General features: G+C 47.0%; 1 protein-coding gene across 2 annotated transcripts in view; it reads right to left on the bottom strand.

Annotated features, from left to right (window-relative positions):
• Nucleotides 1-27,714, bottom strand: part of LOC138569772 (integrin beta-1) — a 420,457-nt gene that overhangs the window by 296,193 nt on the left and 96,550 nt on the right. For both annotated transcript variants that reach the window (XM_069648057.1, XM_069648056.1), the window contains exon 3: nucleotides 25,198-25,283. In XM_069648057.1, coding sequence (XP_069504158.1) covers nucleotides 25,198-25,283 — 86 coding nt within the window. The remainder of the gene's footprint in view (nucleotides 1-25,197; nucleotides 25,284-27,714) is intronic.

Raw genomic sequence — 27,714 nt, 5'->3', positions numbered from 1 at the left:
AGCCACACTGTGTGTAAGAGTTTACTTGGATTCCTGCATTTACGGATTTCATTTTACAGCTCTACAGCTCAAATTATCCCTCTTAAGATAAGCCAGGCTGCTCAGTCACACGACCAACTTGTGTAGTATTGGCCTATATTAAAAGGTGGGTTGCCGAATACCAAGAGAAGTCTTGCTTAGTCCCAAACCAGTTGGGCTGCACCAATTCTTACCCAACATTAAAGAACAATCAACGCAGCTACTCTAAGGCACACTTTAAATATCAAAGTAAACATTCTTTAAAAGACTCGGGTCACACTCCACTTTAAATGACCTTAGCATAAAACACATACATTAAAATGCAACCTTTTAAAGTAGGGTGCAAGTGATGTTCTCTGGAAGTACAGCCCTAGTCGGCTCCAAGTCTTGTAGGTGTCCCAAAAGGTTCCAGGAGGGCACACAATTAGTGCAGTTAAAATACCAAAATTAAGTTAGTTTAGGGCAATTGCAGCAATGCAAATATGAAGACTTAAGGGGTTCAAGTCCAGGTCTAGTGAAGAAAAGAGCAACTACCACCACAGGGGTTCTTCAGGAGGACCCCCAGAATTACTGGCCCAGACACCACCGCTCTGGCTCAGTCCTGGATGGCGCCATGGTACGCAGGACTTTGCGCCCAATGCAAATCCTACGGTGAGGGCAGGTCAGGTCATGAGATACTGGATCTTAGACCCAGAATTCCCTAAAGGACAATGAAGAAAAAAAAAGAAATAAAGGTGAAAAGGAAAAAAAGAATAAAATCACGGGGGAAGCAAGGCTCGCTGTTATCGCAGTGCAGGGTCATCCAGTCACAGGTTTGCATCAGTAATCCCAGCTCTTCCTTAGAATCCTGTGGAGACCTCAGAGTGTATGGAAAACACAAGTGAAGTGAAGAAGGGCCCCTCACTGAGAACTTCACGGATCCACTTCTTGCGTGGACCCCGGACAGGGTCAGGAGGCACTCGGCAACCCAGCGGTGCAACTTTGGTCGCCCTGCAGGCATGTCTCCTGATGGACCGCAGCACAGCGGATTTCCAGAGACCCAGCTGGGCCTTTTTTTTGGTTCAATAAGAATTTAAACCTTTTCAAAAATGTCCTTAAATACATAAAAATCAGCACATTTCTAAATCACAGGTTAAAATCAAGTTCATGGTCAATATCTTTTACCATTCTTAGAGCTTTGCCTTGTTCGAGTTGCACATTTGTGCTTATTCTTCCTCTTCTCTTCCATATCATTGCCCTGTTTCCAATAGTCCAATTTAGAAAACTAAGGGCCCTCAATATTTCTACCACTGCCGCAGTGAGATGTACTTCATGTCCCGATATCATTCTGTTCCATAGATGCTCTGATATAATTCTTTCCACCCCCCTGACGAATCTTCCAAGTTTATCTTGTCCCAGTCTCAATGTCCCTTCACATTCCATCAAGAGATGGAGGGTCTGCTTTGATGCAATGGCACAGATTTTACAGAGTCCCACCGCTTTATCACTCTGGTGTCTCATTTCTAGAATTTCGCCTGCAGGAAGTAGATTCAACCTGATCCTTTAGTTATTCCTAACCTTGTGGTCAGGGTACCTCAGAAGGTAGCCTAATTTTGTATCTACTGCCAGGAATGTGTTGCTTGGAAATGATTTCCAGACTTTAGCTATTGTTTCGATCCAGTCTAAAAGTTGCAGGTCTCGTTTCAATCTTAAAGGGTTGGTAATGAGTGTCTCTGGATCTAATATCGTTCTTGTCAAGATGGTTTTTACTTTTTCTTCTAGTCTTCCCAGAAGCCTAGATTTTGAACTGATGATCAGTTTTTTGACATCCTCATAGAGACTTTGATTTTGGATCTATGATCTCTCTATACGGTGAGACTAGTTTCCATTCCGCCAAGCACTAACGATTTGAGACCCAGTTCGAACCGCAAGTTCCAACCTGGAGTGCTTAATGGCAAAATCAAGGCCTCTTTCCATATTCTGCCTTCAATTGCAGACTAATCCATAGGTGTGGTTTGGCCTCTAAGCCGTAAAGCAGGATAGGAACCACTTTCATGGTATAGTATTTGATCATGGGCAAAATAGAGAAGGACAAGTTACTTTCTTACCTGGTAACGTTCTTTCGATGGGATGGTCCGACGACGTATTCCATATCTATGACATGTAATCACCACAGCTGTGCTGCTTTGGAAACTTTTTTCGGCATCTGCATCCTGCGTCGATGACGTCGATGCGCCGTCATCGAGGACCTCCTCCGACGTCATCCGATGTGATAAGTAGGACGCACGACGCCCGTAGCCTCAGTTGTAGTTTTTTTCCCCCAGAACGTGTGACATTAGTCAACTGCCAGTCAGACACAAAGCCTTGCGGAACGTAAGCTGCAATCGCAAAAGAAGTTCTGCAGCGGGGAAGGCAGGGCGGGAGCGATATGGAATACGTCTTCGGACCATCCCATCGAAAGAACGTTACCAGGTAAGAAAGTAACTTGTTCTTCGAGGGGATTGGGTCCTCCGACGTATTCCATATCTATGACAGACTCCCAAAGCAGTACCAGAGCAAAGAGGAGGGAAAGAATTTAGAATCAAAATGTAGAATAGCCAATCAAATAGTAGAGCAAAGGACCGCCTTGCCAAAGGCCAGATCCTGTCCTCGGATGGAATCGAGGGAATAGTGACGTACAAATGTATGTACTCAAGCCCAGGTGGCTGCATCACAGATGTTGCGAATAGGAACACCCCTCTGCAGGGCAGTAGATGCAGCCACACCCCTGGTAGAATGGGCCCGCAAGCCAGCCGGTGGGTCCTTACCCGCCAAGCGGTAACACTCCGAGATGGCTAAAATAATCCAGCGAGACAAAGTCTGTTTCGTCACAGCTTGCCCCAAACGCTTTCCAGCGTAACCAATAAAGAGTTGATCGTCCACTCTGACCCGGGACATGCGTGAAACATAAAAGCTTAAAGCTCTCCTAGGATCAAGCCTATGGAGCCTCTCCTCTTTACCAGGATGCGGAGGAGGATAGAATGCTGGAAGAACAACCTTCTGGGCCAAATGAAATTCCGTCACTACCTTCGGAAGAAAAGAAGGACGAACTCTAAGGACAACCCTGTCCTTGTGAAATACAGTGAAGGGTGGCTTAACTGAAAGTGCCTGTAACTCACTCTGCGAGCGGAAGTAACCGCAACTAAAAACACAGTTTTCAGAGTTAACAGCCTCAAAGGGCAAGAATGTAAAGGCTCAAACGGAGCACCCATAAGAAACTTAAGAACAAGGTTTAAATCCCAACCGGGCACCAGGAAAGGTGACGGAGGGAACACATTAGTGAGCCCTTTCAGAAACTGAAATTAAAGGGATTTTAAAGTAAGAACACTCTTCAGACGAGCGCTTAAAGATGGACAGCGCCGCCAGGTAACCTTTAATGGTACCCACTTGCAAGCCCCTGTGGGCCAAAGAAAGTAAAAAGGACAGAACCATGGGGATGTCACATGCAAAAGGATCCACATTCTGAACTCTGCACCAGTCGCAGAACTTACGCCAACGGCAACGGTACAGAGACTTTGTTGCTGGCCTTCGGGCTGAAAGCAACACCTCCATCACGTCTTCAGGGAGGTCCCAAACCTTATACCTCAACCTTTCAGAAGCCAAGCGTGAAGGTTGAGGGATCTGACCTCTGGATGGAGAACCCGACCCCCCTCCCGTGAGAGCAGATCGTCTCGGTAGGGAAGACGACGTGGAGGGCAGATGGAGCCCACGCCGGAGCAATGAGGATCGTCCGGGAACCGAACTTCCGTGACCTCCGCAGCACTTGCGGGATGCCGGGGACTGGAGGAAACGCGTACAGCAGCAGGAATGACCACTCCACCACAAACGCATCTCCTAAGGCTCCTTTTGGAGGAAATTCCCGCAAGCAAAACCTTTCGCACTTCCAGTTGACACTGGAGGCGAAGAGATCCACTTGAGGGGTCCCCCAAAGGGCGAAGATCTCCAGGAGAATCTCCTGAGCCAACTCCCACTCGTGAGAGATCGCGCTCTGCCTGCTCAGAGCGTCCGCCGTCACGTTTTCGTCTCCGGCCAGATGAACTGCCGAGATCGAAACTTCCTGCTGGATGGCCCAGAACTCGAGCTGCATCGCCTCCCTGCACAGAGGAAGTGACCCTGCCCCCCCCCCCTTTTTGTTGAGGTAGTCCATGGCCACTGTGTTGTCCGTCAGGTTCAGGACACTCTTTCCTCGCACAGTCGGCAGAAAAGCCTTCAGGGCTAGCCTGACGGCCCTCAGATCCAACAGATTGATATGGAGTCTGAACTCCGAAGGAGACCAACGACCGCTGACTCATCCCGTTGGCATGAGCTCCCCATCCCGTGAGGGATGCATCCGTCAAGATCGTCACCTCTGGCCAGGGAAGCCAAAAATGGAGCCCCCTTCATCAAGTTGCCTTCGACGGCCCACCACAGAAGGTCCCGGGCGACCGAGGGCGGCACCTGAACCGGGTCTGACATCCTGCCGGAGGACTGCGACCATTGCGTCTTGAGTGCCCACTGCAAAGATCTCATCCTCAGGCGAGCCTCTGGCACCAGAAGAATGCAGGATGCCATGAGGCCGAGCAACCTCAAGAACTCGAACGCTGGGAGCGTCTGGGCATGCTGAAACTTGTGCACCATCTGCTTAATGTGAAGAGCCCTCACCTGGGGAGGAAAACACTGCCCCAGGGAAGTGTTGAGCACTGCTCCGATGTACTGGAGCCGCTGTGTTGGCGTCAAATGGGACTTCTTTAAATTGAGGGAGAAGCCCAGCCTGTGAAGGGAGTGGCAGGTGACGGACAGATGATCCAGGACTTGCTCGGGAGAGCTCCCCCTGATCAACCAATCGTCCAGGTAGGGGTAGACGTGAATCCCCCTTGCCTGAGATGCGCTGCCACCACCACCATGAGCTTGGTGAAAACCCTCGGGGCGGAGGTCAATCCGAACGGCATGACCCGAAACTGAAAGTGCGAGTCGCCAACAGCGAACCTCAGGTACTTCTTGTGCTTGGGATGGATCGGCACATGGAAGTAAGCATCCTTGAGGTCGAGTGACACCAACCAGTCCTGAAGCTGAAGGGCCTGGAGGACTTGAGAGAGCGTAACCATCTTGAAATTGTCCTTCCTGAGGAGTTTGTTCAAACCGCGCAAGTCCATGATGGGTCTCAATCCCCCGTCTTTCTGCGAAATCAAAAAATAAGGGGAATACCATCCCTTGTTCTTCTCCGCTACAGGCACCAGTTCTATGGCGCCTTTCTCCAGCAGGGCTTGAATTTCCTGCGCAAGGAGCGGATCCGGACTCTGCAAAGAGAGGTTCCCCGGTGAATTGTCGCAAGGCCTGTGCCGAAAGGGAAGACAGTAGCCGTGGGTTATGATCTCCAGAACCCACACATCTGAAGTAATGGCTTGCCACTCTACAAGATGCTGCGCCAGCCTTCCCCCAACCGGCGAACCATGGGACATGGCCTCATGACTGAGTGGGAGCAGCTGCGGCGTTACCCGAGGGCAAAGAGGCAACTGCCCGAGCAGCCTTGGCACCACGGGTACCCTGTCATCCACCTCTGGTACCCCCTGCGTTGGCCTCTTTGACTGCCAGCTCCTCTCGCTTTACTGAAGGATGAGTAATAGCTAAAGGAACCACCCCTCCACTGCTGTCCCCTAGGACGAAAAGGCGGAGGTTGGCGAACTGCAGCGCCCAACGACTTCGCTGCAGCTTTTGAGGTCTGCAACCTCTCAAGGCTCTCGTCAGCCTTGCTGCCAAAAAGGTGTTCACCGTCAAAGGGCATGTTGAGGAGCCGGGACTGCACATCAGGAGCAAACCCCGACTTCCGCAACCACGCAAACCTGCGTATCACGGTGCTCGCCGCCATGGACCTACTGACGCATTCAGCTAAGTCCAAACCCGACTGAACGGACTCACACATGGCATCCTTACCATCCTGGACCATAGCAAGGAAACCATCCCGTTCGTCCCCTTCGGGAATATGTTCAGCCGCTAACGCAACACAGTTCCACAGAGTGTGTGTGAAACGAGACAAGGCACAAATGGAGTTGGCCGCCTGAAGCGCCATACCACCAGAAGAAAACACTTTCTTCGCCCAGCCATCAAAACGTTTGTCGTCCCTATCAGGAGGGATGGTAGGGTACGACGCCTGCTTTGCCGGGGCCGCCTGCACCACCAACTCTCCGGAGTGGGGTGCCTGGTCAAGTAGCAGGGGTCGCTACTGGCTGGACAGTATTTTCGCGACAAGGATCTGCCCACCGCCGGGAGACTCTCCGGAGCAGTCCAAGCCGCCGCCACCCTTCTCTGTAAAGCCATATGGAACGGCAGTACCGGGTCAGTTGGGGGACCAACATCAAGGATATCCGTCAGATCATCCTGCACAAACTCCCCTGGGGGAGCAGACCATCCCAAGTACTCAGAAACCCTAGCCATAAGGCGCCGGTACGAGGAATCGGCATGAGAGCCAGGCTCAGGCCCACAAAACTCCACCTCCGGAGAGGTGTCCAGTCCACTGGCATCATGCAGTGACTGCCTCAAATCGTCAAACTGACTATGGCCCGAGACAATTTCATCTGGAACCTGACTAGGAACCAGGCCACCAGAATCCTCATCCACCTCCGAAATATATTCCAGGTGGTGAAAAGGCACCCGAGAGTGCTTGCTCTTAACCAGAGCCTTCCTAGGGGGTTCCCCCGTGCCACGGGGTACCTCCGTCACGAAAGGCGTCAAGCGAATCGGCGCCGATGTCGAGAGAACAGGCATCGGCGCCGAGAGGATCGGCGTCGAAGAAATCGGCGTCGACGTCAGATGCAGCGCCGCCAGCATCGGCGGCGTCGACACAGCCCTCGAAGCCGGAGCCCCGAGCGTGTCCCTTGACGACCTGAGCGTCGACGGCTTCGACGACTTCCTCGGAGCCTCGAGAAAGCCTGTCGATGCCCTCGACGCCTCAGACGTCGATGTCTTCCTCGAAGACCTCACAGGTGCACACGGTCTCGAACGCGTCGAGGACCGGGACCTGGAACGGGTACGTCGAGAACGAGTCTCCTTGTCCGAACGGGACCTCTCCCGTGACTCGTGCCGAGCACTCTTGCGAGCGGTGTCTCTCGACCTCTCACGACCGACCCCACTCGGGGGCACGGACGGCTTAGTACCCTGCGACTCAAGAATCGCCAGCATTTTCTTCCCGAAGGAAGCCCATTCCTCCGGCGTCGCACGGCTGGTGGGGTAAGCGACGTGCCGGGCAGAGTCCTCCGAGGAGGACCTGGAAGACGACCGGTGTCGGCGCTTCCGAGAATGCCTCGAAGAGGCTGAGGACTGGCGAGACCGACTCCTAGAAGGAGACCCACGAGACTTCCGACGATGACGCGGAGAGTCACCCCTCGAATCATCCGTCGAAAGCCCCGCAGACTTCGACTTCCGGGGCTTGGACACCCGACCACTTCTTCTTACGTTCGCGTAAGGCTTTGGACGTGAGCGACTGGCAGTCGATACAGTCATCCGTGTCGTGGGCCTCCCCGAGGCACCAGAGGCAGGCGTTGTGCGATTCCTTCATAGATTCACGAAGCAACACGTTCGCGGAAAAAAACGGAACTGAGGCTACGGGCGTCGTGCGTCCTTATCACATCGGATGACGTCGGAGGAGGTCCTCGACGACGACGCATTGACGCAGAAAAATTTTTCCGAAGCAGCACAGCTGTGGTGATTACATGTCAGATATGGAATACGTCGGAGGGCCCAATCCCCTCGAATTTACAATATTTATTGTTGATTTTTTTAATGTGTAACCAGTTTCTGCATTTTGTTTAGAATTTCCAATTCAGATTTAGATGCCGTCGGATTTGCATAGATCTTGTACCCCAGATATGTTAGAACATCCACTTGGGGAATGGCCTGTCTATTCAACCACCATTTTTTCAAATTTGATTTTTTTCCATTGGGTGCTTAAAGACCAGGATCTTTGATTTCCCGGGATTTATTGCTAACCCATTCAAGATGGCGTAGTCTCCCATTTTGGTCAAAAGTATTTGCAACCCTATGGCCGTCTTGTCCAATAAGACAATATTGTCCGCATAAGCCAGCCAGAATATTTTTCTCCCATTTAGATTTGGACTGACTAAGGCCGACGATTCTAAATATTCTCCCAGATCAGATAGAAATAGGTTAAAGATCAAGGGTGGTCCCAGGTACCCCTGCCTTACTCCCCTTTCAACCTGAATTGTATCTGAGAGATGGCCTTGCTCATCTAGGCGGACCCTCACCGTAGTATCACTATATAACTCCATCAACATTGACAACAAAGGTTCTGGTATTCCCTTTGCCCCAAGTTTGGCCCATAATTTGCCTCTGTCAATCTGATCAAATGCCTTGGAAAGATCTATCCATGCACCATATACGGGAGATCCCTTCTTTCCTGTTGCCGATGCACTTACCATGCTCCGGGTGAGTGCATTTATTGATGTTGAAAGACCTCACCTAAAACCTGTTTGGAAGCGGGATATGAGCTCTTCTTGATTCACCCATGATTGGAGGTCATTCAGTAGCAATTTCATGAAGATTTTGCTTTCAATATCTAGGAAGGTGATAGGACAATAGTTTTCCGGCATTGTCCTATCACCCCCCTTAAAGAACGGCTGGGCTTTAAGATGCCCAAGATACTTTCCAGCTGTTTCGCCAGCTGGAAGTCCTTGCAACATTGGATGGCTGGTTTTGGGCCTTGCAGAATAAATGCAGCGGTGCACGCTCCAGCGATGAAAAACAGGTAACAAACCTAGAGCAGGTCTGTGATTAGTTGGTCCCACCAGTCGGGAGGAAGGTACCTCATAGAGGTCTTGTCTGTCAAATAGAAGGTTGAGGTGGGCGATGCAGTGGTTCTTACTGGGCCAGTACTGGTCATTGCAGTAGTACTGCTGTGTCCTTCTGTTTTCTTCTCCACTTCCAGTGGTCGACTGACGCAAAGTTTGTATGCAGTACCATCTGGGACAACTACACGCAGCTCCGACTACAGGTATAGGCAACCCAACCTTTGGTATAAGCTCGTAGTAGACAGTTTTGGTAGCGGGTTGAGCAGCCAGGATTATCTCAAGAGGGGAAATGTGAGCAGTAGGGGCGTTACAAAGATTCAGTTACAGGTATTCAAGTAAACTCTTACACTCAAGGTTTCTTGCATAAATCAGTCAGCTATTAAGCCTTCTTTAGAAGGGAGCAATATACTAGTAACACACAAATACACTTCAATACTGTATACTCTGAGTTTCTGAATCAGAAAAGACCCACAGGTGACTTCAACAACAAGGGTGCTGGGGACATTAACATCTTACTGTTGGCATTCAGAACACTTTTAAAAAGTTGGTAAAAGGCAAGGTTATTAGAACACAATACATCACAATTATTCTTAAGCAGGGCACATACTTTCAGATCCTCTTAGACGAGTCATACAATTCAATAGGCTAAGCCAAAGTCAATGGGCAAAAGTCTTGTATAGGATGAAGGACTTCTGGTAAGTAAATGGAAAGGTATTTGCACAAGTTCTTAGGCGTCTGATGAAAAGAAGAATCAAATGTATGGTCACAAGCCGATTAGACTTGTGAAATTTACAAGCACTTCTACAGCAAGAGTTAAGTTTTCTTAGACTTGTTTTACAGTACCTTAGCAAAGAAGAAAAGATGCAGCTGATGACTTCTGTTCCGGTACAGCTCTACAGATCTCACTGTTCCTGGGCCTCAGTCGTGGGGACAAGAGGAAGGACATCAGGGGACTCCTGCAATGCACTGGGACGTTCAAAACTAGCAACCGGCAAACTTTACTTTTAGTGGCTGTTTCGTGTTCAGTTCCCCGCGACTACCGCAAATAGCAACAACACGGTTCCTGGCTGTTGAGGTGAACTTTCCTTGCTTCTTGGGTCCAGCACTCTGTTGAGGGTGCTCAGGCTTGGTCAGTCCTGTTTCTTGGGAGTCCGGAGGAACTTCCAGAAGCATTAGGCCAGCTTAAAAGCAACGCACACAATCTGGAGTTCCTCTGCCTGGCTCTACGGTTTCCAGCAGCACTCTGTGGAAATTCAACCAGCTCCGAGATGGATGTCCAGATGGCTTACTTTGGAGTTGATTGGTCCCACCAACTCAAAGGGAGAAATCGCCCTTGCAGGGGCTTCTCCGTCGACGCAAACTTGACAAGTTGGCAATGCAGCAGGACTTCACCCGGCAAACCAACGGTCCAGGAGTAGCAGCAGGCGTCCTCTTCAAGCTCTTATTCGGTTCCTTCATCCTGAATCCCGCCAAAGGCGTAATGAACAAAGACCAAACCTTGTTTGACGCACAGAGAAAATCTCTAGAAGACCTTTCCACAAAGAACTGGCGGAAAAAGAAGACCGGGGTTCATTTTGTCAAAGATGGCTCTGCACCATTTTGAAAAAGATGTCAGCCCGTGGTAAAAACATACCATGGTAGTTCAAACGGAACCACTGCCACCAGCCATTCAGTGAGGAAAGTAACAAAAAATGTACATGAGGATCCAGACACAGGGAATACTAAGTAACCCCTCCAGCACTCTATTCTAAGACAGGGTGTGCTGGGTCTAGAAAGTTACAATGCTACATAAAGTAAATTTCACTTTACTGCTCTGGGAAACAGTAGTTTATCCCAGAGAAGGTATTTAAACCTTGGGGAAATCTGAAAGTCTTCCCTGTGCCACTGCACTGAAGATGATTTGTGACAATGTAAAAGATGATGCCTAGGGAGTTTGTCAGACTCCATAACCAAAGGAAACAGTGTAGAAAATCAAATTAAAATACATGAGTGGGAAAAAGGGACACACACTCCAAGTTAAAAAAAAATCAAGTCCTCAAAATCCAACAAAGTTGCTAGGGGTCTCTAAGGTGAATGGAATAATCACATTTGAGAATTCTCCCAACATAGACTTGATTCCTGGCTCCAGCTAGTCTCCTTATATCTAGAATGGGGTTTGGGGCAACCGCAGCCCTCCAATAAGGACACTCTGCAACATCGAAACCTGGAGGTTGCCGTCAATTGGGGACAACCATACCTTCAGGGTGCAGCAGCACAGGACCCGGTCCGTGGATTCTTGCTTTGAAGACTAAAGACCTGGACACTGGATGGGAACTTGCAGTGGAGGCTTCCAGCAAAGGTTTCTTTATGGATTCTCGCACTCTGAATTCAGAATTTGTTTAAGGCAGCCAGATGAACAACTAATGTTGCCGGTCAGATTCTCTTCACTCACTCCCCTCCCTCCCTCGGTTGGTCCTGCACAAGTCCAAGTTTGACGTATTCGGACTTCGGAAGACCATGCACTGCACTCTGGCTCTAGGTCCCAGGGTATAGCCCAGTTTGTCGCAGAACGCTGTGGGATGGCTCATAATTCAGGTCTTCTTGAGACTAGTGGATCTCACCAGCCTCTGGGTAGGATTTGTCGTATTCGGGGCTGTAAGGCAAGATTGTATGCAGTAACCCTGTGGGAGACTACACCAGTCTGGTCCTCTTGGTATTGCGTAACCCACCTATTGGTATAGGTCTGTACTATACAAGTTGGTAGAGTGACTGAGCAGCCAGACTTCTCAAGAGGGGTCAATGTGAGCTGTAGCATCAAAATCCACACATACAAGTATCCAAGTAACACTTGCACTCAACGTTTTCTAGTTAAATAATTATTTAACTGTCAGTTTTAAAGAAGCATTCTTTAAAAAGGGCAATGTGCAACAATAAAAACACACTTCATGCAACGTTCTCAGAAGATAAGCAAGTAAATACTCCTTAGAGATGCTTCATACACACTTCCTACACCCTGAGTGAACTTCAATTATTAGGACAGTATTGCCATTTATATACCACTTTTGCACTTGGTAAAATTCTGAGGTTGTGGAAAAGGAAAAGGTTAGGGAAGGAAAACGGTTAACAGGTTCTCAGACCATGTGAACACTTTTCAATATCCCAATGAAGTCTAGATACAATCTTTCCAAGCAATACTAGTTAAACTAATGTACCACCTATAAGGGAAAGTTTGAATCAAAGTCAATGGGTTAGAAGAGTCTGCAGGGAGCCAGGACAGCCAAAGTAAATTTGAACAATGTCTATGTAGCCAAGACACTAGATGTCACAAAAGTCTTGCAAAGTTAGAGAGTTTGTAGAAAATCACTGTTGGGCACCACTGTTGGGTGGTTAGGCTTATGAAAGTCAGAGCCGAGATCAACTCTTCAAAAAGTAGCTACTGCAAGTCTCAATTGAGATAATGCAAGCTACAGACAAAAGAGGCAAGTAACCCTTAGTCAGCACAGTACGTTAGGTTAGAAGAGGATCCATCTGGCTTCTGTTCTTGTTGCAGGTATGCAGATCCTGGTTTTCTGGGCCTCAGTCATGGGGACAAGAGGGAGGATGTCTGGAGGACTCGTGCACTGTAGTCAGAAGGTTGGCAGCAGCTACGGGCTCTTTTAGGTTCAGCAGCACTTTGTGGTTTCAGCTACTGGCATATAGCACCACCGCAGATCTTGGACACTTGGTGGGCTTCCTTCACTCCTTGAGTCCAGCATTCTGGTGAGGTGACTAGAGCTTGGGTTGTTCTGCTTTGGTAGGGTCCTCAGGATCTTCCTGGAGCTTCGGTCTGGCTTAAAGACGTTGCATTCGTCTACAGATTTCTTGACCCCTGGCACTCGGTTCCAGCAGCAGCAAAGTAGTACAGCCAGTTGGGGAAGGTCTTCCAGCAAAGTTAGTCTTGGGATTAGTTTGTCCCTCCAACCCAAGGGAAGAAGTCATCCTTTCCAGAGCCTCTCTAGTCGATTTGAAAAAGCAGTTTCAGTACAGCAGCAGGGCTTCACTGGGCAGTTAAATGGACAAGAAGGATGCAGCAAGCTTCTCTTCACGATTCCTTCGTCAGATGTTTCGTCCAGTGGCAGACTGTCTTCAGTTCAAGAAACCTTGCCTTTTATGTAGGTTTCTCCCATTCATGCACAGACTAGCTGTCACTCACAGCAGGGTGGCTGTCCTGTGAGGACTCCATGTCCTTAGTCGTCTTGGTTACCTGAATGCACCCAGTGGTGATTGGATGGCTAAGGACAGGGAGTTTCGGGCACCTCCCTTGCTTCCTGCCCTGCCAGACACAGTGAAGCCTGAGGGAGGTTTCAGTACTGAAGTCTGCCAAAGGCAAAATGAACAAAAGGGTTAAACCTGGTTTGGCGTGCAGAGTAAAATCCAAGAATAACCTCACCAACAAGAAATGGCAAAATAAGACGACTGGGGCCATTTTGACACAATGGTCACCCATGGGAGCTATACTGCAGCGGAGGATTCAGCCTGCGGTAGAAAAGCACAATGGTAGGAAAATTAAACTACTGCCACCAGCCATTTAATGTCGTGAGGGTAACATAAGAAATGTTACATGAGAAAGTAGAAAAAGGGGCTATTAAGTAACCCCCCCCTGCACGCCACACAAGATGGGGTGTGCTGGCCCTACATAGGAAATAGGCAAGTAAAGTCAATGTCACTTTACTACTCTTGGGAACAATAGTTCACCCAGAGGAGGTATTTAAACCTTAAGAGAAATCTAAAGGATTTATCTGTGACACTGCACTGGTGCTATGTGTCACCAGACAAAAAGTAGATGCCTATGGAGTTTGTCAGACTCCAAAAGTAAAGGAAATACAAAAACCAAATCAGATCAAAATAAATGAGGGAGTGAGAAAAGGATCTCTCACTCCAGGATAAAAATTAAAAGTCCTAAAGTCCTGCAAAAGAGTCATGGGTCTCTAAGGTAGAAGGGAATTCGCACAGAAATGAGAATTCTCCCTACCTGGGACTCCCAAGTCCAGGGTTGCATCAGGCACCGGTTACACGGCAGGCTCTCTGGTCGCTGGTAATCGTTACATTTGCCTTTTTTATTATTTTTTTTATTATTTGTAAAGCTGCCCCACAGCAAGCAGTCATCGGGCGCAGACATTAACACAATGGACAACATAAGCACGGGACAAAAATGACAAATGAACACTAGGTGTTTAGAAGGCAGACAAAGAAGAATAGAACCCCAGGAAATGTACCTGAAAAGGTGGTTTCTTTTATTTTTTTTTTTTTATTTTTTTTTAAGTGGCTCAACTTGGACCACACACACAGGGGTAAGGAGTTCCAGAAGGAGGGTGCCGTTGCCCGGAAGGATCTTCCTAGTCCTATGGCTCTCTTAACTCCAATTACCTGCAGTTGGGCAAGTGAAGATGATCGTAGGTTTCTGGTCTGTGTGTAGGGAATGACCAGTGCTTTAAGGTATTCTGGGGCCTCACCAAATAGAGAGTGGTGCATTAGTAGACCCATTTTGCACTGGAAACGTTCCTGTACAGGTAAGCCAGTTTATCCCTTTCCTAATGTTGGATATGTGGGATCTTCTTGGGATGGCCATAGCTACCCGGACTGCATCTTTCTGGATAACCAGACATGCCCGAAGGTTGGATTTTGATGCGCGGCTCAGCAAGATGTTACAATAGTCTATCCTAGACTGTATTGTTCCTCGAGCAATGGTTACTAAATTCTGTATGTTGAGAAATGGGCGAATAGCCTGAAGGAGCCTGAGATGGTAATTTCAAAAGGTTTGTACATGGGCATCCGAATTCAAGGAGACATCCATGTAGAGTCCCAAGGGCTTCACTTGATTGGGTCGGGATCTTGGTGCCTTGGATCATAAAATTCACATAGGCGGAATACGATTTTGCAGGAGCCTGTGGAGAGCTGAAAATCAATAGCTCAGTCTTATTGCCGTTAAGACAACCAGTTGGATGACATCCACCGCTCAATGGCGTTGTAGATGTTATTTAATGTCAGTGAATCCTGAAGGTAGTCCCCCACTCAACTCTATGACCAACTGCTCGTCATCCGCGTAGTTGGTCAAGAGGACCCCTAGGTCTTCCAGTAATGAGCAAAAGGAACACGTCGGTTAAAGAGGAGAGGTGACATCGAAGCTCCTTGAGGAACGCCACATTTGATAGAGGAGACAGGAGAGGCTGCTGCACCCTACTGGATGTTTGACCCAATTGATCGTTTCAGTGAACAAGCCCCTTGCTATTGTAGGCACTTGAGTAGACACTTGTGGTCAACAAGGTTGAATGCCGCCGACAAATGCAGCAGGATCAACATCCCAGGGTTCCCTGCTTATAAGACTTCTAGTAAATGGGATTGAAGGTGCACTAGTGCAGTCTCTGTGCTATAATGGGGGCGGAAGACAGATTGCCGGCCATGAAGATGGTCGTTGGATTCCACGAAAGCTTGTAGCTAGATCGTGGCTGCCCTGTCTAAGATTTTCAATAACTGACCATTTTCTATTGGCCTCAGGTTGCTGGGGTAGTGTGATCCAAATGCAGTTTCTTGGGGATTTGTGTAATGGTAACTTAAGTTCTAGGGGGGCCCGTTTGTCTCTGAAGGAAGCGTTGACGAATTGTGTGAGGAAAGGTACAAACAGATCTGTGTTCCAGGATGAGCTTGGATGGCAGGAGATTAAGAGGACAGGTTGTTGGGTGCATGGAGGACAGCATGATGGGCAGATCTAGCAGATATAGGCCAGGAGGAGAAACCAGGCGCAGGTATGCCATTCTCTTATCAATTTGGTGGGGGCTCTATGATGGTCGCTGAGTCCTGGGCTTACAGGATTTTATCCCTAGCCCCCTTCTCTTCAAAAGCTGGCGTTATTTGGGCACAGTCTTGATCCGAAACTATAAGTGGAAATTCTGAAGCTTTAGGTTTTTCCAATGTTTTTAGAATTCTGAAAGGTTTTCTGCTTGAATTGGAAGATTGTTCTGTGAATTGAAGAAATTTTTCTTCATATCCACGATTAGTGCTTTGTAGGATTTGTCACATTTCTTCCATTCTAGCCGGGTGGTGTCGGTGGGATGTTGCATTCATGATAATTCCCGTGCCCTTTTTTAAAACTGACAACTCTAGTGTTTACCAGCTTTGATGTCTTGGATTATCACGAACCTTTTTCGTTGATATGGGGGCAATATTGTCCAATATTATGGTGAAAGAGTTGGTAAATTCCGTCATCATGGAATCTACATTGTCTGATGCTGCGGTTGCCATGATAGTTTCCATGCTGAGCTGGAGGTCAGATAAGCTCCCCTTTTCAACCTGTGATGAAATTCAACGTATTAGCGGGCCTGGTCAGAGAGGCTGGGATATGCAAGGAGAAACTAATGAAGGAATGGTCTGACCAGATGCATGAGGAAGTGACAACTACACCTTCTGGGACTTCATTCTCTACTGGATTGGCCAGGGGGCAGTCCAGAATAGTTCGCTTGAGTCTTTCAATTGGTGCCAAATGATTTAGGCGGAGTGTCACCAGAGATAAGGGCTCATTCCTGATGACCCCCACAATCCACTACAACTTACTGCAAGGATAGGTGATGAAAGCAATAATACACCACCTCGCAGCCAAGTCACGTCGAGGACCGGCAAAGACCTGCTTGTTACAGAAGCGCCGGCGCTGAAGCACCTGAGGGATCGCTATATGCAGCCCTAGGGATCTTGGGAAGTTTTTCCCAGCATGTTTCTCACATTGTGAACACTAATTCAGCAAGATGACGTTGCTTTAGTTACTGTTGGTAACGCTGCTGATAGAATCACACATACACACACCTAACTAGCTAATTTGAGTGCTTTTCCTCACTGCCGTGCTACTAAACTTACACAATATCGTGCAAGAAAACGGCAACAAGCTCGGCGGCTGCTAAGGTAACAAAGACCTAATGTTGTGCTTCATGCTTCCTGCGAGTCTAGTCAATTACAGTTGCAGATTCAAAAAGCAGAGCACTTTAATAGCGATTTAACAGGTCGGCAAACATTACATTTAGAGTTGTACAATAGAAAAGGAACAGTGCATGAGTCCAACTGCTCACGTAAAAGCAATACCTCTTTGGATTCAGCTAAAGCGGTCGACTGGTCAGCAGCTCCCAGGGTCGGAGTATTCATCAGAAACTCAGCCGTTTACAGAAAGGGGTAGTCTAGCTGTCCAATCAGGACAGCTAGCGCCCTCCCACCACCACCCCCACACCCACCCATTGAGAATTGGTTCCTTTCACTCCTCCTTCGCTTCCTGCCTGGAGCATTGGTAGCAAATATAAAGGATTCCAGCTGAAGACAACATTTACACTGAATTTGTTCCCACTGAGAATGGCAGGGGAAGACCTAAGAAACAAGCTAATAAGAAATGGGGAAAAAAGAAGCACACAATTCTAGCAGAATGGTGGCCCTGTACATTACCGAGGGCAAGTTAATAGCACGCGAACAATAAGACCAACTCGTCACCAAGCTAAAGCTGCCACCAGCCATTCCAGTAAACTCGCAATTGTAACAAAATACCAGGTAAGTACATTGTATCCCCCCAGCACTCCAAATAAGCTGGGGCGTGCTGGCTCACTTAAAAATGAAGGCAAAGGGGGGAGAATCCCACTTTAATTCTTGGGAACAGTAGCTTACCCAGGAAATGAGAATTAAAAAGGAAGCTACTGCATTTAAAATGCTGCCATTATACATTACAGTCAGTTCAAAGTTATAGGAAACTAACTTCGACCAAACATTATGGAGCAACAAAATCACCCAAAAAAAGAAAAAAAAAAAAAAGAAAAAGTGTAAAAGACTAGGTGAGAGGGGGAAAACAAAGATTCCCATTCACCCAGGGACAAGGACAAATAATTACCTAGTCCAAGTAGAAGGTTCTGGGGTCAGGAAGATTTATCATAAATATGAAAATCTTACCCAACAGCACCCTTTCCCTGTGACTTAGTCAAATCCAGGAATGGTATTTAGCACCCATTAAAATTGCTTGTGAAAGCCAGATCTGAATGCTACTGGTTTTAGCCAGTTTACAAATCCCAAAAGCCCTTCCTTTCCCACCCAGATGAAAATCTTATCCTCAGCTGCAGTTTGCACCCATGGGTGCCCATTTTGTCAAAATGGCAACAGTCTTTTTTCACCATTTCTTGGGTTTTACTCTGCATGCCAACCCATGTTTGGTCCCTTTGTTAGTTTGGTCTTTAGCGGGCTTCAGTGCTGAAACCCTCCTCTGTCTCGAGCATGTCTGGCAGGGCAGGAAGCAAGGGAGGTTCTCGAAACTCTGCTTAGTCTCCTTGGTTACAGGAATGCACCCAAAGATGATTTTCTAGCTGTCCTTGAGGACAGCCACCCTGCTGTGCGAGTGACAGCTAGTCTGCGAATTAGTAGGAGAAACCTGCTTAAAAGGAAAGGTCTTTTGCAAGGAAGGCAGAGTCTACCACTGGAGGAAGGAATCGGAGAAGAAACTGGTAGAGAAGCTTTCTGCACCCTCCTGGACCCTTGGTTTGGCCAGTGAAGCCCTGACTGGAACCCCTCTCCCTGCTGGCTGTACTTCTTCGCTGCTGCTGGAACAGAGTGCCAGGGGACAGGAACGAGTGCATCGTCTTTAAGCCGGACATGAGCTCCAGGAAGATCCGGAGGACCCTCCCGAAGCAGGGTGACCCAAGGCTGAGCCACTGCAACAGAGTGCTGGACCCCAGAAGCAAGGGGAGCCCAAAAAGGTGTTGGAGAACCGCAGTGGTGCTATTAGCCAGTAGCTGAAACCGCAACGTGCCGTTGATCTGGAATAAGCCCATTGCTGCAGCTGACCTTCAAACCACAGTGCAAGAGTCCCCAGACGTCCTCCCTCTTGTCCCCACGATGGAGGCCTAGAAACACAGGATCTGCAGGACTGCAACAGGAACAGAAGCCAGCTGGACCCTTTTCCTCAGACCTCATGTTCTGTCAACTAGGGGCACTTACCTCTTGTGTGTAGCTTGCTTGCCCTTACTGGAGACTTGCATTTGCTGCCCTTTGCAGAGTTGCTTGCATCATTGCTTTTCATAAGCCTCCCAGCTTGTGGCTAAGTGATTCTTTTCAACAAACTCTATATAACATTGTGCAAGACTTTTGTGCTATCCTCAAGAAGTGACTCAGCTCCCCATGACTTTGTTCAATTGACATTGGCTGTCCGGTCTCCCTGCAGACACTTCTTACCCTCGGACTGTGTTTATCTGTCCCTCAAAAAGTAATACATAAGTTATTTGTATAACTGGGAAAGGGTTAACCTATATTTCATTGGAGGATTGTAAAAGTACTTACCTGTACAGAGAACTTGCTAACCTTTGCTACAATCTCAGTATTGCATTTAAGTGTTAAAGTGATATATTCATGTCCACAGTGTCCTCGCAATTGAAGTCACCTCAGGGTGTAGGCAATGTGTGTGACACATCCCAAAAGAGTATTGTTATGATGTTGACTGTGTTAGACATCTCACGTTTGGTTGGTCATCGGAAAGGGAGATGTGTTATGATGTTGCTTGATGCATTGGTATGAGCTGGCACGGAACAAAGAGCGCTTGGGATGCTTGCCTATGAGCTTCGCTCCAGAGTTCCAATGCTGTCAGTTGAGCCTCGGTGATGGGACCCGGTGGTCTCTCATAGCTATCAGCTTATGTAACTTGTAATAAAGAACTTACCAATAACCTAAAGAAGTATACAGAAGCTATTTAACAGTTATCTACTTAACTGAAAGAGTATATTTTTAAAGTGTATTTTATTGTTGCATATTGCCCTTTCTAAAGAAGGCTCATTTTAAAACTATTTTAATATAGTGATAATTATTTTAATAAGAAATCTTGAGTATACGTGTTATTTAAATACCTGTCACTGTGAATCTCTACGTTACACCTCTACAGCTCACATTGACCCATTTGGAGATCGGTCTGGCAGCTCGGTCACTGTACCAACCTATGTAGTACAGGCCTATACCAAAGGTTGGGTTCCCTATTGCCAAGAGAACATGGCTGGTGTAGTCTCCCACAGGGTTATTTGCTACTTACAATCTTGCCTAACACCCGCCATTGCTCTGGACGGCATCTTTTTCCATCCCTGAACATGTTGCTATGCCTGCCCAAGTTGCACCTGTCAAAGATGCCTGGTAACTCTTTCAGTGCCATCTTCTCAAACGGTATAATCTCTCGTAGAATCTCTGCATCGTTGGAAACAAAAGCTCGAATTGGGTCTGAAGCAGATGTCTATGTCTCCTTGCCCGAGGAAAAAGACTGCGTCTTATTGATCTGCAGAATCTTAGTTCCAATTCAGTCTGGTTTAAGGACACTTGTTGGGTGGGCACAAAGGTGAGGCCTTTCGACAAGTCAACCAACTGTGCTTTTGTAAGTGCAATGTTGACTAGGTTGAAAACCAGGATACTTATCTGGGGTAGTTCCTTCAGCGGGTTTCAAAGCTATTGAGACTCCCTGGGAACCTTGTGTTCTTTCCTCACCGGGGTGGACATCTGGTACATGGTTGGTCACGCCCTAAGAAAGATTGGGCTGAGGTTTGGCCAGCAGACTCTGTACCAGCACCCTCCTTGGCCGAGGAGCTTCTGTTATGTTTTTTGGGTTTGTTGGAAACAGCGAGTTTGCAACAGTCACAAACAGAATGGGACTACTCCTGTACTGCAGAGTCTAAGGACTGAGCACGGAACTCAAAAGGACCTTACATTAGGAGCCCTTGGGGACCCTGGCATAACACTATATGGCAGGAGTGCCAACATAGGAAAGCATGAGCCACTGACTAAGGTGAGAGGTCCCCCCTCCAATGGATCCTTGTAAGGTGTTCAGTGATCCCAAAACAAAAAAGCATGCGAAATAAAAAGGTCGCATTCACTTCTGGTCATAAAAAAAAAATCCCAGTGTCAGCATTAGTGCTGGGAGGCTGTGTTTTTAAATAAAAAAAAAAAAATTAAAAACACTTTGCAGCACCTTTCCTTCCATTTTTATAGAAACAAACTTTTTGCTTTTATTTTTGATCACGACCTGTACTTTTTACAGTGAAGCCCTACGCTTCACTACACTGTCTTGCTCATCTGTTCTGGGGAAACTGGCATGTCCTTCAGGCTGTCAGTACTGGGAAACATGGTTTCCCTTAGCCTTGTGACTTTGTTACTACTTTTAGTAACTGGTTAACACTTGTGGCAACTTATTATTGTGCAATGCATCTTACAATGCAGTACAAACCATTTTTTGGCGCTTTTCGTTTTAGTCTTACCGAGTTGGACTACTAACTGTGGCTAGTGTCCAAACATGGCCGAGCCACATGGTTTTTGGCTTGTCCGTTGGCCATCTTGTGGTTTAGCCTTCTTCCTGGCCTTAAGGCCAGGAAAATCCTTATATGGACTTCCTGCGCATTAGGGAGGATTCTCAGAAATGTGCTCATTCCCTCTACCTTAGAGACCCCCAGCAACTTTGCTGGATTTGGGAGGACTTGATTTTTTTTTTACCTGGACAGAGCAAGACCGTTTTTTCCCACTCTCATTTATTTTAATGTGAATTTTAACACTGGGTTTCTTTTGGTTGTGGAGTCTGACAAACTTCATAGGCATCATCTTTTACATTGTGTTACACAGCACCTTCAGTGCAGTGACACAGGGATGTCTTTCAGATTCCCCAAAGGTTTAAATACCTTCTCTCGGATAAACTACTGTTTCCAAGAGCAGTAAAGTGAAATTGACTTTACTTACATTTGTAACTTTCTAGACCCAGGACACACCATCTTACAATAGGGTGCGGGAAGGGTTACTTCGTATCTCCTTTGTCTAGCTTCTGACTTAACATTCTTATGTTAGCCTTTCATCGCTGAACGGACGGTGGCAGTGATTTACTTTTTACTACCATTAAGTGTTTTTACTGCGGGCTGCGTTCGCAAACACTAAAGCACCCATGGGTGCCATTTTTGTCATAATGACCCAAATCCCCAAGTCTTCTTTTTTCGCCATTTCTTTGTGGAAAGGTCCTTCTTGAGATTTACTCTACGCTCCAAACTTTGGTCCCTTTGTTCGGTTTGTCTTTGGCGGGATTGACGAGTGAAACCCCGCCTCTGGCTCCAGGGTGTCTGGCGGGGGTAGGAAGCGAGGGAGGTGCCCGAAAACTCTGCTTAAGTCTCCTAGGAGACAGGAATGCACTCTTCAGTGACTGGCCGGCTTGCCACCCTGCTGGTTGACTGACAGCTAGGCTGAAATGAAATGGCAGAAACCTGAATAAAAGGCAGGCTACCACTGCACAAGGAATCCGAATAGGAACTTGGAAGAGACGCCTGCTGCAACTGCTGGACCGTTAGTTTGCCCGGTGAAGCCCTGCTGCTGTGCTGAAGCTCTAAATTCGTATCGACGGAGAAGCCCCTGCAAGGACGACTTCTCCTTGAGTTGGTGGGACCAATTAACTCCAAAGTAAGCCACTTGGACATCCTCTCGAAGCTGGTTGAATTTCCACTGCAGTTGCTGCTGGAACCGAATAGAGAGGGAGAGGAACACCACTTCCTGTGCGTTGCTTTTAAGCTGGCCAAGATGCGGGGACCCCAGACGCAAAGAAAGCTCATTTCGACAGCCAGGAACTGCGGTGTTGCTATTTGTGGTAGATGCGAGGAGCTGAAACACTGAAGTGCCACTTGTTTGAAGATTGCCGGTTGCAAGCGGTGACCGTCCCATTGCAGTGCAGGAGTCCCCAGACGTCCTCCCTCTTGTCCCCACGACTGAGTCCCAGGAACAGTCGGATCTGCAGAGCTGCACAGGAACAGAAGTCATCTGCTGCACTTTTTCGTCAACCTAAAAGGTACTGTACAGTCTAAGAGAACTTACCTCTTGATGTGTAGCCACTTGTCCTCGTTGGAGAATTCCTTGGTTGCATTTGTAGAGTTGCTATCAGCTTCTTTACCTCACAAGCCTAATCAGCTTGTGGCTCTACTTTGATTTATTCTACCCTACAAAGACCTTTTTTAACATTGTAAAAGACTTTCCATTTACCTGCAAGAAGTGCTTCAGTTCACCTTGACTTTTGCTAACTTAACATTAGCTGGCCGGGCTCCCTGAATGACTCTTCTCTCTTCTGCTTATGAGTTTTGTCTTCCTTCCAGGAAAGGGTTAATTGAAAGTACTTATCTGCTTAGGAATAACTGAATACTTGTTTTATCTGAACCCTCTTTTCTTTGACACTTCTCCAAAGACTATTCTAAATACAAACAGTGATGTATTAATGTCCACAGCACCCTAGCATTCCAAGTCACCTGAGGGTGTGGGTAGTGTCTGAGCCATCCCAAATGGGTATCACGGATTTAGAAAGCTAAAAGTGTGTATTCTTTGAAGTGTATTTGTGTGTTTGATATTGGTCCCTTCTGAAGAATAACTGTTTAATCAAGAAACAGTGTGTGTAAGAGTTTATTTGGATACTTGTCACTGTAAATCTCTGTGCAACTCCCCTACAGCTCACATTTACCCCTCTTGAGCCAAGCCTGGCTACTCGACCACACTATTAACCTGTGTAGTACAGACTTATACCAAAGGTTGGGTTCCTATTGCCAGGAGGTCAGGGTTGTTGTAGTGCACCCAAAGGGTTCTGCATACAATCTTGCCTAGCACACTGCCTGGGAAAGCAGAGGCTTTTGGCAGGCTACTGGAGGGCTATGTATGTTTGCTGGCAGGATGTGGGATGGGACGGTCTGCTCCCAATCCAAAATGGTTACAGTGTGTCCGAGTGGTATGCATGAGTGGTCCCGATTGGACCACTGCTGGGGTGTGTAGTTAGTCCTGCTATTGGGAGGTGCGGCTCTTACCTGGCTTTAAGGATAGGAAGAGGACACCTGCACCCATTCTTCAGAGATCCTGGAGTAACCTGAAGGAGCCAAAACTCCTGTCCAGCTGTGAGACCCGTGGAGAGACTGGAGACCCAGCGACCAACTTCTGCTGATGTACTGGTGGAGCCCAGTCTTGCTATTGATGTTCAGTAGACCTGTGGAGTGGAGGGATCATACATTCCAAACGTCTGCTCGGTACCCTGCGAAGAAGAGCCGAAGTGTCCCAGGACCATCCTGTAGCTGACAGAGTTTAGGCTACTGTACTGCTGACGTCACAGATCAGAGTGGAGGCCTGGAACTTGTGGGATCCTCAGCTTGTCTTACAGGGCTTACCTCAGCGAAATTTCGGAGTCCTAGCGTCAAGGGGACCCAAGATAGGAGGGAATGTCGAACTGAGACAAGCGAGGCCCTTTGAGTCACCGTCCAAAACAACGTACTTTCTTCAAGTCCAGTCCAGAGAAGGGTCCTCATCGTGTTTTTCTGCATTCTTCATCAGAGTGCTTGCACCAGCGAAAGACACTGACCTGAGATCAGCTTGAACCTGCAACCCCCTACGAATCAAGGACTGAGGCTGACGTGGGAAAAGCAACTTCTTACATTGACCGGCCAAGTCCTGGGAAAAATCCGAGTACAGGGGTAAGTTACAGTGGTTGTTACCTGCCCTTAAACTCCCTTTAAAGCCTTCCTAAGGTTGAAGACATTTCTATTTGTTAGATTACACTGTCCTCCAACCTTTGGAACTGTTCACTGTACCCCAGTGACGCAACCTTCATTTTTTCCTGTATCACAAACTGTGGTGGAACTTTCCTGAACTTTTGGCCATAATGCCCCAGAGAACTTAGGGAAGGACTTTTGAAGTCTGGGTTAATTCTCTAAGGTAGTACATACAACTAATCTGCACTTTCTTTTACAGGCGTTCGATTTGCGTTATGACCTACTCTAGTGGCTTTATATATGTAATCTAGGATTAGTGGTGTGTGATATTTCTACCCGTTAGTAAGGCTTCCTCTGGATATGCCAGGCAAATTCAGTCCTTTCTTCAAATAGAGGATGAGGCTAAGAGATTAGATTAAGTGTCTTATCTTCCATCTTTCTGCCCCTTCAATACACCTTATGATACTGTTTTACCAAGCATCCTTTTATTTGCTTGCAAATACCTTGTTTCCCCCCCGCTTTCCACATGCTTCCCCATACCCCACCCCACTCTGGATCATTTGTGCCTAGCAACAATCCATTTTGTGGTGTGCGCTAAATAAGTGGTTAAAAATTACATAGTTTGCCCTTTACAGTAGAGGATTCCTAATCTTTACCACACGTGGGGAGAAGGACTGAAAATACAGTACTTCTAGAAGTTTAGGCACATGTATTCAGGCCCCTAAAATGATTAAGGGGTGCATTCTCAAGCCAAAATTTAAGTAAAGCATTTTCCAACACATCAGTATCTTCAGAGTATTCTATATCCCCCAGATCAGAAAGATGGGAAGGTTGTAGAATTTCAAATGAATCTTGTACAAATACAAAATTGAATAGTAAAAAAATATGCTCACCAGATTTGTGCACCACCCACAGTTCGGTCCTGCTTGTATACATTCACCACATGATTTTGCATTGGCTTTAAGACACTCGCTACCACCTATTTTTTGCATGGGAGAAAGATACATAAACTTGAACTGCATGATAAAAAGAACCACCACAAAATAGCAACTAATAGTGAACATTTCCCAAGGGATCCTCATTTAAGATAAACGGGGCAAGAACAACAAAAAACATCAGAACTAGGCAAAGAGGATCAGACATATGGGACTTCTGCTTCATTTCCAAAATTAAATGTTCATTTTGTAGTCTTAAAACCCTCTACATAATAAAAATCAGTATCCAAAGCATTTGTTCAACAGGGGCGCTGGTATTTATGGTCACCAGTGCTAGTTCTTCCTGCCACCCCTTCACCCCCTGCTGAAAATGATGGCATAGCTCAGTCTTCCATTGTAAAATCCAAAGTAAAGGGAAACACTAGAGCACATGCACAGCAATGTGGTCATACAGTTAGGGACCAGGTCATTCTGGGGCAACAGGGACTAGAGACAGAACAATCCTCTACAGCAAACTTTTCATCTGAAGTCCTTGATTAGAACAGTGGTTCTCACATCAAACCAGTAACATACTTTGCTGTCCTAAAGGTGATACACAGAGGGGTAAGACTGTACGACTTGATTTCTAAACTCTGGCCTGCTGGACAGAGGTTTAGGAGGCCAGAGTTACAGCCAACAGGAGAACTCTGGGAGATTAGCCAAACCAATGAAGGTAGCACAGAGTGGTGAAGGCTGAGTCTCGGGAGAGGCAAGTGTGATAATGTGGTCAGGGGTGCACAATAAGACATCGGGTTTATGCTTTGAAAAATAATTACAATATTACTATATTTATAGCCAAAGAACATACTATGAAAGTGACTGAGAGCCGGTAGTAATATCACAATATCACACGACTAAAAGTAGATACATATATATACACACACAATCAGAGTAAGATCGTGGCCAAATAATCAATTTGGCCAAACCCCCCATAATACCTGGAAGGGAAATTAAGTAATTAGTACTTCCACTGACAGTCCACAGAAATAACAATCTTCACTTAAAATGTCCAGTTCAAAGTTTTTCAAGAGTATTAGCTGGGGAAAAAAGAATTAGGTAGAGGTTCCTGTGGATGCAAAGAATTATCTAAAAAGTCTGAAGACGGCAAGACTTTTCTGAGCTTTTGGCAACAAGTATTGCCAAAGCCAAACAGTTGTAAAACTATTTAAAAGTTAGCAAACTTTTAAAAATTGGAGAAATGGGTGCAGGTAAGTACTGCTGTAACTTGTACCCCTCCATACTCAGAATTTTCCTCAAACTTAGTGAGGTCATTGGTGGTTCGCTTGAGGTAGGTTTTCAGGATCTTCGACTAGATGTAGGAAAGCAGGCATCAGCAATGTCACCGATGCACAGCGACAGCAGGGGACAAAGATGTCGCAGTTGAAGTCGATCTTCTACCTTGGGCTCGGTCGATGCTAGGATGCAGACATTTTGCAGGAAGGACTCTTTGACAAGCAGACAACCCTTAGAGTTCAGAGTCGAAACACAGAATGGACAACACCGTGGTAGCATAAATTGGAGTTGGTCAGTCCACTGGATAGTGTAGGAACGCTTCCGAAAACTCCAAGTCATCAGACACCAACAAGTCAAGAATGGTTGCCCCCATCACTCTGTGGGTCCAAAACACCAACGAAGGTCTTCGAAGATTGCTAGCCAGACAGGGCCCCATCGGGACTGCAGCAAAAGTTGGTTGTCAGGCCTTCTCATGATTGGTCCACGTCTTCATGGTTCTGTAGGATACTTGCCTCCCTGGGGAATTACTCTTTTAAATAAACTGATGTGAGCAGAGAAGCTCAGACCAACCAATGAAGATCTGCCCCTCACACACACCCCGACAGTGGTCCAATAAGGGACCACTGTTGGTGAAACTCAGGCATATACTCCAGACATGCTGACACCAGTTTGTGTATTGGGACCAGCCAGTCCCAACCCACATACTGGCTTCCAAGTCATATGGCCTGTACTAGCCTGCGGAAAGCACTGCTTTACCAGGCAAACAGAGGACCATTAAAGGATTTTCCTGAGCAGGAAGGAAGAGGGCAAAAAGACAAGATGGCCAAAGAACAAACCTTGTGGCACAGCCATGTTAAGGCACTAGCTACAGTTAGTAGCCAAATGCACGCCTATCAAAAAGTACAGGAAAGAGTAGGGGGAAGAAGTAGGAAAAAGAAAAGGTAACTGCTGCCACCTGTGTCTTCACGCATATCTAAAAGTAACCAAAAGCCCCTTTGTGAGAATTCTAGGGTGATACAAAGTATCCCCATAGCAAGATGTTGAGTGCAATAGTAACAAGTCAAAAGACTAAGGGAAACAGTTTCCCAGTACCGACAGCCTTAAGGACTGGTCCGTTTCCCCCATAACATGAGCAAACGGCCAGTGAAGTGACTGCAAACAGTCAGGACCAAGTGCAAAAACAAAATATGTTTGGCAGTCAAC

This window comes from Ambystoma mexicanum, chromosome 2q, assembly GCF_040938575.1.
Source record: "Ambystoma mexicanum isolate Mex_15411 chromosome 2q, UKY_AmexF1_1, whole genome shotgun sequence".
Lineage (NCBI taxonomy): Eukaryota > Metazoa > Chordata > Amphibia > Caudata > Ambystomatidae > Ambystoma > Ambystoma mexicanum.
Note: the sequence above shows the minus strand (reverse complement) of the source record. Positions and strands in the feature narration are given on the sequence as shown.